The 12,531-nt window shown below is 33.4% G+C and overlaps 2 protein-coding genes across 2 annotated transcripts in view; one reads left to right on the forward strand and one right to left on the reverse strand.

Moving 5' to 3' along the window:
• Positions 1–7,439, reverse strand: part of LOC132549663 (lysine-specific demethylase 2B-like) — a 38,145-nt gene extending 30,706 nt beyond the window's left edge. The window contains exon 1 of the mRNA XM_060213650.1: positions 7,341–7,439. Within this exon, the coding sequence (XP_060069633.1) occupies positions 7,341–7,373 (33 nt within the window). The 5' untranslated portion in view covers positions 7,374–7,439. The remainder of the gene's footprint in view (positions 1–7,340) is intronic.
• A 317-nt stretch (positions 7,440–7,756) lies between these two features.
• LOC132549765 (protein orai-3-like) lies at positions 7,757–12,480 on the forward strand. Its single transcript, XM_060213762.1, has 2 exons — positions 7,757–8,181; positions 8,893–12,480. Exons 1-2 carry the CDS (start codon positions 7,999–8,001, stop codon positions 9,397–9,399), a joined length of 690 nt encoding a protein of 229 aa, XP_060069745.1. The 5' UTR covers positions 7,757–7,998; the 3' UTR covers positions 9,400–12,480.
• The last annotated feature ends 51 nt before the right edge of the window (positions 12,481–12,531 follow it).

Raw genomic sequence — 12,531 nt, forward strand, 5'->3', positions numbered from 1 at the left:
GATTTAATTCAGTGTTTTCGGAACATGTATGTAAATGTAAGATCACAAGTGCGTGTAAGAGCAATCAAATTTGTATGTAATGTCAACCATAACTGTATGCAAACTCCACCCCGACTGTATGTAATGTAAACCACACTTGTATGCAAACTCCACCCCGACTGTATGTAATGTCAACCACACTTGTATGCAAACTCCACCCCGACTGTATGTAATGTCAACCACACTTGTATGCAAACTCCACCCCGACTGTATGTAATATAAACCACACTTGTATGCATAGTCCAACACGCCTGTATGTAATGTAAACCACACTTGTATGCAAAGTCCAACACGCCTGTATGTAATGTAAACCACACTTGTATGAAAAGTCCATCAAGACTGTATGTAATGTCAATCACACTTGAATGCAAAGTCCACCACGACTGTATGTAATGTCAACCACACTTGTAACATTAGTCACAACTGTATGCCTTTACCGGTTTAGGGTGGGACGTTTTTGCATCATTTCAGGATGAAAATTGGTGAATTAGGAAGGAAATGATCAGGAGTGAATTTTGGGAATTAGGCTTAAATACACATGGAAATGGGCTTATTATCGACAACAAAAAGCTGTCTAAAAGCCCCTCTGTATGTAAAGTCAACCATCCTTGTATTTAAGATCAACCACAGCATCCCTGTATGTCAGATCAACCGCTTTAATATGTATGATCAACTGCACTTGTATGTAAAATCAATCGCACTTGAATGTAATGTTAACTACATGTATGTATGGAGCCATACTTATATGCAAGGTCAACCACACTTCTTGGCAAGGTGAGTCACATCTGTATGTGACGGCAATCACACATGTATGTATTGTCAAGCACACCAGCTAGAACGACACATTTGTATGTAAGGTCAATTATGCATGTATGTTAAGTTCATCACGCCCCTACATGTACACGTGGGTTAATCTAGAATTTAGGAATTTAGGGAATGCTACTCGTTGTGGATAAAAGGAAATGTTTGATGTATTTTGAGGGAGATAGGGTTACGGTATATATGATAAGATAAATGATACATATCAAATTTAGATGAATGAAATCTGACAATGTCGAGGTCAGATTTATAGTTCTTTTTCTTGATGCTTTACTTGAAAATATATTAGGTAAAAAGATGAAAAACACACCACTTCCGGAATACTCTTTTCTACCCTTTCCAGTAGTAAAATTGGTCTAAATGAATCTTTGGTACGTGTATGTAAACTCAACCAAAACTGTATGTATAGTGATCTGATTTATCATTAAGGTTGATATTGATATTAATACAATGTAGAACTATATAACATGACCAATAAAACGCGATACACTGTCAACATATTCCTGGTTTTTACACTATAGATAAAACCAGGTTATCAACAAAACTATGACGTTAACGATTTTCTACTGTATACGAGGGCAGGGAACGGTCCTGAAGGCTTGGCGCAAAAGGTCATTTTCTACAAATTTTATATTCAATTATGCAACTTCACATCATATATATTATAGATATATAAAAACGATTTTATTTCAGAGTGATAATAATTTTCAGTTATTCCTGGTGGAGGATCAGGATTTTGGAAACTTACATGATTCTAATCAATCTAAATAAAAATAAACACGACTTCTTTTGTTTTCTATGTGGTTTGGTAATTATCCCATGGGCAGACCAGACAACATGTGACGTTAACAAAGAAATTGTTTTACAGCCATTGGAGAGAGGAAAAAGCATGTTGAACAATATGTATCTAAGACCAAGTGTCCCTCCTTGACTTTTCAAACTGGGAGTACCGTGGACCCCTAACAATGTATTATAGTAAGAGGGTGCTTGAAATTCTAGGGTGCACGTCATAAATTCCACCAGTTTTGGGGGGTTTGCAGCTTCATTCGAGCGTAACGGGGAACAACGTCACGCGTTTAGGCGATGCATGAATTACGTGATAAGGATTTAATTATCTTAGAAAATAAAAATAATAATAATTAAAGAAAAAAATCTAGAACAGTACCGATTGACTATGTCATGTTATCAATAGATTTTTTCCTATTTTTTTGTTGTTGTTGACAAACGTGTAAATGATAGTCCAAAGCACTATTCAATGAGGCGGTGGTTGTACATTAATTCGTCTCTCACTTCTGTATTGTTGTGTATCGTTGTATAATTTATCATAGTAAATTAGTTATGACGTAACCCCATCAGGAAGGACCAGCCAGACGTCTCCTACTAAGTACTGACCTATGTAAAGGTTACGAAATAAAGAACAGCAATAGAAATATATCAGACTGGGGTCAAATATGACATAGTATGTATCTGTTGGGAATATTTATATGTATTGTAACATAATTCCCGTCGATTATCGAGGAAATTACACTGATATTGTCTATAAAGTAGGACCACAAAATAGCTTTAATCCCAGTATGATATATATATACATTGTGAATATATATGCTTCAATTTGTAATTATAATCTAGCTTCAACAACATATCGTTCTACTTAAACCTATTGGAACGTATATATACATATATTACACGTAATAGTTCATGTGTATCTTATGTAGGATGTAGTGGATAAAGAGGGAAAGAGGCAACTTGTACAATACCAATTTGGACTGTGTGGCCTGTAAACTAGGATAAAAATCAGAAGTATGCATGATTACAAACAGATGATCTCCCGTCAGCGTCCAAAGATTGATTGATCAGCTTAGCTGTTGGGCAAGAAATCGAAGCAAAACCGACTCGTGTGGGCATGACAGGCCGATTGACTTGGGGAAACGTCTGCGACAAATCGCTAACATATCTTATTGAGAAACTAGGACAAAATACAATGACACATTTCTGTCCCTCGAGCTGTTTGTTCCTGATAAAACATTTCACAAGCAAACAAGTTGTCGTTACCATGAAATACCTGAATGAAATTATTTTGCAAATTCTAGACATAACAACAAAGATATATATATCACTAACCCAAATTTTAGCCATCTTAACTACTTTTTGTACCCATTCTGAATAGTGAGTGTTGAAAACTATTGAAATACTTTATACCAAATGATACTGTTTACATTGTGTTAATTCAGTGAATGAGAATTTTGAAGGTCACGCGAGACTACCTCGCTTGTAATGCGGAACATTAAAGTTCTTTAGTGTGCCTGCACCTACAAGTGAGACGATGAAGAAGTACTTGTTAAATACGCCGTATAACGCCCATCCAACATACCGTCAATATATAATCGTTATTTACCAACAGAAAGTCACTGTCATCGCAATGTAACCTACCAGGTCAGTTTTGTTTACCGTTTTATAGGCGAAGTTAAGCAGGTTAGGCGATCACACAAAAACGAGTTAAGGAATTTATTTAAGTTACGCTAATATCTGAATGGTACCAGAAACACAAAAATATTATCTACCTTTAACACATATACCTGTAGCTTCAGTAAATAACATTAGAATGTTTATACTGTTATATCAAAACGACCGCTCCGATGTTTTATTCTGTAACTAACGTGTCACTTTCGTGTGTAATTAACATACTATTTTTTGTGTATTTATCATATTTGACACTAAATAAATCGTATTGTAAATTAATTGTGTAAGTATAAATAATTCTACACCAATATTGTGTATATCCTTCCGAAACGATGCACTGACAAGCCGTAAACTGCATATTTTACATGAAAATCAAACTTAAAAGTTTATTCACCATAAAATCAGTAATTGTGAATACAAAATAATACATGGAACATATTGATTCTGTAAGATATGGCAGATTAAGTGATGGCAAAAATGTCATTGTAGCTGATATACTATAAAGTCACCAATTTCTATAAAACGCCCACGTTTAACTTTTTATACACAATTCTATTACAGAAGTAATACTACAAACACACTTTTTAAAACTTGCAATTGCACAAACAAGGGGACGTTGCGATGAAAGTTAGGTAAATGTCCTTGTAGCGGCTGAAGACGAATTACATCAGTAAGGTTAGTGATGACAATACTTATGGTATCATCAACAGCCCAAAGTTATCACAGATACATACATATTAGCGAGTCGGAGTCTGAACTCCATTCATGAATTAGCCGTGTCCCTGTAACTGTCACAGTTAATGTCCATATATCATAGTGAAACTATAATACATATATATGGACCGTGGGTTAGGAAATCGTAACAAGTCCCTGTGGTAACTGTAATATATTATAGATTGGGTGGTCGGGTGGTGCAGTGGTAACGCATCGCCGTTCACCTAGACGTCCGCGGTTCGATTCTCATATTGGACGTGAAAATGTATAGGATCAAGTTCGATTTCAATTTATTTTCAAATGCAGCATATCAAATAGGATTTACAAGATAAATGTATGTATGACATTCATAAGTACAAGATGACGGAGAAGACAGCGCATTTTTGACGCATGCTGATATATACGTACCAGGAGACACGGGTACAGCAACAGTAAAAAATGTAATTTCAAACATTTAGTAATGACATTCTTTTCGAAGAATCATGAATTACATATTTAGTCAAAATCTTCATATGTAGTTACTTGTAAATAATTCAGCTAACATGTATACAAAGGGGCGCCCGACCACGTGGGATTTTTCTGGGTACTCCGTTTTCCTCACACAATTAGACCTCTCGCACGCTTCCATCTGGGCCAACAAGAGTGAAAAATCTAAACAGATATGTCGATTTGCAATAGTTGTAAAATAAATAACGTTTAATTGTCTTATAGCTTTCATACGCTGTGACTTATAAAGCTGTATAATGCAGAATGGCTATTTTGATGTCATAGGACATGAGCTGTTGAAAGTCGGTCAGAATCAGCTAGTGACACAAGGACACGGAATGGACTAATCATGATTTTCTTGTAAATAAAAGGTCTTCAGTACTAGTTATGCAGGAGTGCCCATTTTATATTTTCTTTCAATAATTTTTATTCTAAAATACCTCTTAACCAAGAAATTTCGTTATTTTTTTCTCTTTCGAACTAACATCTTTATACATTCTTCTATTCATATACATAGATAAGAATTTCATTAGAATTGAATTCATCTATGTACTGTAACGACTAATTATTGTCGACATTAAGAATGTATTACTAACCTGTCAATCGATTAATTTGATCTCCGGAAGTTTACAAATACGCATTGCTATAACGCGACAGCACTAACAAAAGTGACCTTTACAAATTGTTACCAGACCACTGGCCAGTTGTGACCTCTGGCCAGTGGTCATTTATCTTTACTTGTGAAGTGTCTAGATATAGTGTAGAAATGTGTACACTCACAATAACCCTGACGAGAGAGCGCCAAGAAGCATCGAACTAAACAGAAGTTCTTCGTCACATGAATGACTATAGAAACAACTTATAGAGTTTTTTAAACATATTTTTTCTCTGTAATACTTAAAATTATTGACAATATATACACCAATTGACTTCACTTCGATAATACACGCAGTCACATTTTCGTATTAAAAACTTCTCATTTTCAACGTGATCGGGTTGTTTCAACGATAATTCTTGATGATTTTCATTCTCGCTTGCACTTACTAGTAAATGAATATACATCGCTAAATGATAAGATTCCTGGCTTCGGAATTTATATAGCAGCTTCTTCAGTAATCTATCTGAAGGGGAGGGGAATGTTTTTCTTTTTTTAATACAATGATAAATGCAAAAAGAACAGAATTAATATGTATGTACAATGTACTTCCGGAACGTGATTTCAAATATAGAGGGAACGTTGTAATTAGATCGACAACTAACCTGGTTGTAAAAAGATCAATTACGTGGTGTGATTTCCCTTAAGCAACTCTCTTGAAATCGTCATTGTTATCATCTCTCTACTACAATCGATTTCCTGTATCTAAGCAGACGACACATCGATATCATGACAACATCAGATATAGCCGTTAATTCAAATAAAATATACAGAAGGGAATATTAGCGAATAAATATGAAATATTATTTAAGCAAGTATGACATAGTGACCAAGGACGTAGTGCGAATTATATAATAACGTATCTAAAATGGCGGGAAAACGCTTATCTACGAGAATGACAAGTACAACACGTACTGAAAGATATTCATCCAGGTTTGTCATTGTGACATTAAAAGAAGATTTACACGAAGACCATGAAGACTACAAAGTGACTGACAGAAATCCATACCCTCCCTCCAAAAAATAAAAAATAGAAATGAAAAAATAATTATAAATAAATAGTCCTGTCTAATAAAAACATCGTTCGAACATGAAAAAAAAATGAAAAAATGTGCCGAAATTTCTTTACTACTGATAACAAGACTTACAATTACATACGAATTTAATTATCAGAAAATACGTAATTCATACTCATATACACTTGTGAATACGATTTTCAATTTTTTAATAAGTTATCAACCCCTACCCCTTTCACTGACGTCAAACACATATGTACATCAAACATATATACATCTTGTATAACATTCTCAAAACAGGATTTTGACCGAGGTCGTTCTTCATAATTATAAAATCCAACAAGAATTATTTTAAGATTGGCACTGAATATTGATATAGTTAATTTTAAAAACAGTATGCACAAAAAATTTCCAAAATAGTGTACGTTTGGTATTGAAATTCAATAATTTCACAATAAACGGAAGACATTCCAGAAGCCCTTTCCTGCACGTAAGCTATACCTTTGTCATTAAAGTATTTCGTGAATTGTTCCCAATAACTGAGATCACGTAATTTTATTCCTAACAATCATTGTATACCGGCTGCTTGAATTGCAGAGGCTTTGGTAATAAACACAAACTGATAATATTAACACGCCAAAACTTCTATTTTCGCGGTGTAGTGTCCCATGTTCTCTATATAGTCTCTCAGCTTCGATGTAAGTTTTTATTACTATTTTTAAAATCAACATGGTATATTCTCGCTTTTGCCATAAAAACTGCCTATCATAGTCACACGAACTTTTGCAAGTAAAATATCAAATATTAATGCCCTGTAACATGTGAAATATTTGAAATTACGACCACTCTTCCATCAAAAAAGAGCATCTTTGAGGTAAACCACGTGGGGTACACTGAAAAAAGACGTTGTAACAGCAGGTTCTAAATTAGTCAAGTATGTAAATTGTATGTAAAAAGTTAATATATTTATTGAACAACAATATCCACTAACTTATGTTGTCAAAAATGCGTTAATTAAATATCTGAAATTGAAAACTCGTTGTTATGTCTCTTATGAGCCTTTATGTGAGTACTACAAAATGGCTGCTCCCATTGACAAGTACTTGCTACGTTTACGATGTCAAATATTTTATAACAATAACGGAACATACCAATTTCCTTCCAGCTTCGTTGCTGTCTGCCATAGTTAGGGCCGCAGTTAATTTTCACATCACGTAATACTCCGATTTTTAAGTCTGGAGAAAGAAATATTTATTCCTCCAAGCGGTAACTTTTGTGTATGTGACGTCACAATATTGCCCCAAATAAAACAAAATATCACGTGACATATACTTTTGGTTGTTAAATCTTTCAGATTGTATATTAACGACCTCGTATTGTTAATAGTCTGGCTTAAACAACATGATTTATCTTTTTCAATTACACTTGAAGATGTATTTTCATTTACTAGTCAAGAAGAAAAATTATGGAAGTGAATGTAGAGTTTGAAGAAGTTTTATTCATATGTAGGTCAATTACTTTCGTTTCTAATTCACAATTCTATATTTGCAGTCAACCATGTAAACTAGAATTTCTTCGGCATTTTATGTAAGACTTTCTTCCCTGTGCAAAACAGTCTTCGGTACTTTTGTTTAACCATTTAACAGCGAGGGATAAATAGTGATATTTTCGCTCAGCATATACATTAGAACTAGCTTTCATCCATATTGATGTAGATTTTGTATAGGCGATACATACATATTTACATGCGGCGGAAGTCCTACTAGTTGTCAACTTCCGCTGTTTCCTGATCAGAGCCGATCAGGACACATGCACGGTAACGCTCCAACTGCAAACGGTGCTTATGACGACTGGATGCTACACGCGTACTACAGTAAACAGATGGAGGTTCAACACGCAAGACATGCAATATCATGGAGAAAACTTTTTCTTAGTCGTGCAAAGTTGAAAGCAACTGGCAACACGTCAGCATTACTATCGGGGTTTGCCATGGTAAATATTAATATTTCACGCGATGACCATCGTCATGTAGATTGTCATAGCACAGTTGTTGTTGATGTTTTTCCTTCCTTCTAACGGTAATATATGTTGTAACCGCCTCATCCCCTTCCAATTTTAATGTCTCTGCTTGGAGTCAAGATCTATAGAGCTACGGTAAAAGAAAATGCGATACAGTAGTGTCGGATTAAGTCTGGGAGGTATCCAAAGGTGTTGGGGGATAAGAAAAGCTTCTTTTCCCTATGCTGCGCTTAATTTCCAGTCTTTTAATAGAAAAATTGATGCGCTCACAAACTACTGCTAAAAAGATCTTCTCAATTATGCTGTCGACAAGTAAATGATTTCCCATCTGTGGAATATTATATACACCTTCTGTATTAGATAACTACAGTTTATCTATTAAAGACAGATACATTGCAGACACTGCACAAAATATTTGAAACAAAGATTAAAACCTAAAAGTATTGATATGTACATTTTATGAGCCTAATTTTAAATGTACAAGCTTTGTAAAGAGATTAATACAACATATCACAATGTACAGGTTTCATACTTAACTTCTTCTCATTGGAGCCATCTTAATTTTGGAAATATGTTACCTCCTGATACAGATCAAGTTTTAGGCTTAAAACTACCTACTACACTTATTAAAGTATTGTTGTTCCTGATTGTTTGTTAACACCAAAATATACGTTACTGTTTAAGGTTGCATTGGTGGAGATTGGGATAGAGCCGGACGTACCTAGTTGGTTGATGGTGGTATTCTGTATCAATACAACATTACTAGTATCTATACATCTACTGGCTGTCATGATAAGCACCTGTATTCTCCCCAACATAGAGGCTGTCAGCAATGTACACAATGTCAACTCGGTTCAGGAGTCCCCACATGAGCGCATGCAAGTATTCATCCAGATGTCGTGGACATTCTCAACAGGCTTTGGAATACTTTTGTTCCTGACAGAGTTAGTCCTCATTTGTTGGATAAAGTTTAATGTGAAGGCAGTAAACAACAACATAGGAGCTGCATGGGCTGCTACGGCAGTTGTCATTCCAGTAGGGATCTTATTTTTAGTATTTGCCTTTCATTTCTACAGGAGACTTATAGCTCACAAATTCCAACAAACCAATATGGGGTTACAGGATCTGGATAAAATGGTGTCAGAACTTGGCAACCAGGAGAATGATTTCAATGATATTGAAAATGTGTAAAAGTTCATGTATGTGAGATTCTTACTGAAGAAATTCAGTGTTTTTCTAAGTCAGAAATTTTGATGTTGATCATCAATATGTGTATATGTACATAATCAGAAATATATTTATATTATGTGAAAACCAATGAGAGCAAGTCACATTTGTAATTGATTAATGGACAGCATATGGAATCAAGGCAACACCAGAATCAGGATCACACCACTTTACATGCTAGCATACGAAGTCTACTTTTGGTCTACTTCTGCTTATGTTAATGTAGGTTCAATGTTATCAATGTTTTTTTATCAAAGTGTTGTACCTTTGTGTTCACCTGTTGGGAGCTGCTAGTTACTTGCCTACATTTTAAGTATTAGAAGAATTTAGTCAACTAATATGAAATCAATAAGTAACTTGAAAATATACACAAGCAACGATTGTTTATATCATGATGAAAATCTCTTGGAGTTTTTATATCAGTTATTTGTTAATAAGAGAAGGTAATGTGCAATTAATTAGCTCAAAGCTCATCGGTATAGATGAAGTTCATCTGTAAACAGAGAGAATAAAAGTAAATTGTGACATGTCAACAGAATCTCAATTCTAACTTATATTTAAAGAAAAAAAAAAGGCAAAACATGAACAAAAGAAAGATTTACATCAATCAACTATATGCAAAATAAATGTAAAAGAAAAAAATCATGTTTGTGAAAATGGCTGAGGTGGAAGCATGGTGCTATTTAGCATTAATAACTGATACAGTGAAAGGAATGGTTAGGTAATTAATGAAAGGAAAACTAAATCATCCATGACATGGCACTGTCATTTAAAATTAAACAACACACAAAAACCGAAATACTATGATATATCGATAAAGAGGATTTCCATTGAAATACTTGTGTGTACAGTATACACATAAGTGTTATATTTGTGGCTTTTTAATCATGATCAGTTGTATAACATTATATGAATGTTTCATATTTCTGTGATTAAGAAACTTCTTTGGTATAAAAAATATATTTTATGTATATATATATCTTGTACTGCAGCAGATAACCATTTCAGCTAGGTCTTCTGAATCCTTTAGTTGTCCATGTTTTATCATTGAGATGAATATAGAAAATAAATAAAGTGACCACTGGGTGACTGATTTTTACACTTAGAGTATGTTACTTCTCTCACTAGAATATAAATAAAGTGACCACTGGGTGACTGATTTTTACACTTAGAGTATGTTACTTCTCTCACTAGAATATAAATAAAGTGACCACTGGGTGACTGATTTTTACACTTAGAGTATGTTACTTCTCTCACTAGAATATAAATAAAGTGACCACTGGGTTACACTTAGAGTGTATGCTACTTCTCTCACTAGAATATAAATAAAGTGACCACTAGGTGGCTGATTTTACAGGTGTAGTATATATTACTTCTCAATTTTCACATTCAGGTCTACTGAGAAGCAGATCCTATTGGTCAGTTATTTCTTGTATTTGAACTCCTATACCCACTCTTCAGACTGAGAATATCACGGTTCAGAGAAACAACTTGATTTGTCCTAATAACATGCAAATTTTGATCTGTGTTCCAGCTACTTTATACTTTATAGCACCACAAGCAAGTCAATGTCCAGTGTATATAATGTATATAAGAAACTTAATGTATTTGATTATTGTTGTTCTTGTTTGTTTTCATTTGTTAACCATTGTCGCTCTCTGATTTATGAACTGTCTTTTATGAAGTTCATTGTTTTCAGGTTTTATTCAGATTCATAGATAAGCAACAGTTTGGGGGGCTCAAAGTAACTTTTTACAAAGGTGAATAATAGCTTAATTTACCAGTAATTTTTTTTAATGATCACTTGGTGCTGGAAATAATTTGTATTGAAGCAATGAATGTCAATATATATATGTATATATATACATGCAAAGCTTTAAATTTAAAAAAAGGGAGTTACTGTAATAAATATTTATCACTTTCTACAGGAATGTATACATGGAAGATGTTGGTAATATTATTGAATGTATGAATTGTTAAGGTTATATTTTTTCTGCTTTATAAATTCATAGTGCTACATTTGTACTTGTATATAAAAGTCACCATTTAAGTTGAGATATATAAGTGAATAAACGAGCAAGAGGGAGAGAGAGGAAATAAAATTCTCATTACTGTATTGAAGTTCTGTTCAGTTACTTATAAAGAAATAACAAATGAAAGCCCTGATTTATGCATACTTGTTACATAATAAAGTTTATCAAAATGGGATGGACTTCTTATTTGGCCTGTTTGAGAATGAACTTAAGGTCTATGATTTCAGTTATTCATATCATACATGACTGTGGATTCATAACATCAGAAAGGCTAACCAATTTCTGTTAATTTCAGTTTTCCCTTCATCCCATGATTTTACACATTGCATGTTCTCATGTATCACTTTGAACAAACAAAAAACTATCTATTAATTATATACGTGTAATTTTGTTGGCACTAAAAATATTAATTTCTTAGAAATATATATGATATAAATGTGTGGTTTTCAAGAACTGTTTTAGCCAGTACTTTTGATTTTATAAGTATATTAAAGTGTTATTTAAAAGATCCCCAGGGCTATTTAATATGTTTCTTCCAATGTACTATCTACAGTCAACATTGGACATCACCTTTTAAAATTCTGTGAAATATTGTTTACATTAGAAAGAAATTCAATACTTATGCTAAATATATATAAATATGAATATATATAAAGTCTGTTTTGTTTTTGATAATTTTTACCAATTATGCATCACCAGTGATGGGTGCAAGGGTGCAAGAATGTGATGCAATGACCTGTCATTAGCCGAGACCCATGTTCAAGTTATGTTTTCAAGATTCTACAGTTCTACATTAATATTGTTACATGGAATTGTTAATTTGTTGATACATTATAATTGGTGTTGATAGGTTGTAGTGTGCTTTAAAATGTTTAAAAAAATGTATACAGTATGTACAATTTTGAATTTTGTAAATAGAATGCTATATTGAAAGTTTCCATTAGTATTTGTTTCATCCACATTTTTAACATTCTTTACTGCTAATAATGTTAAATAAAATATTTGAAAAGAATTTATTTATTTTATTTTGATTAACATATTTCAAGTCCACAATCCAGGACTT

This window comes from Ylistrum balloti, unplaced genomic scaffold (assembly GCF_031769215.1).
Source record: "Ylistrum balloti isolate Yb309-2 unplaced genomic scaffold, AGI_CSIRO_Ybal_v1 Utg369562, whole genome shotgun sequence".
In the NCBI taxonomy this organism is placed as follows: Eukaryota; Metazoa; Mollusca; class Bivalvia; order Pectinida; family Pectinidae; genus Ylistrum; species Ylistrum balloti.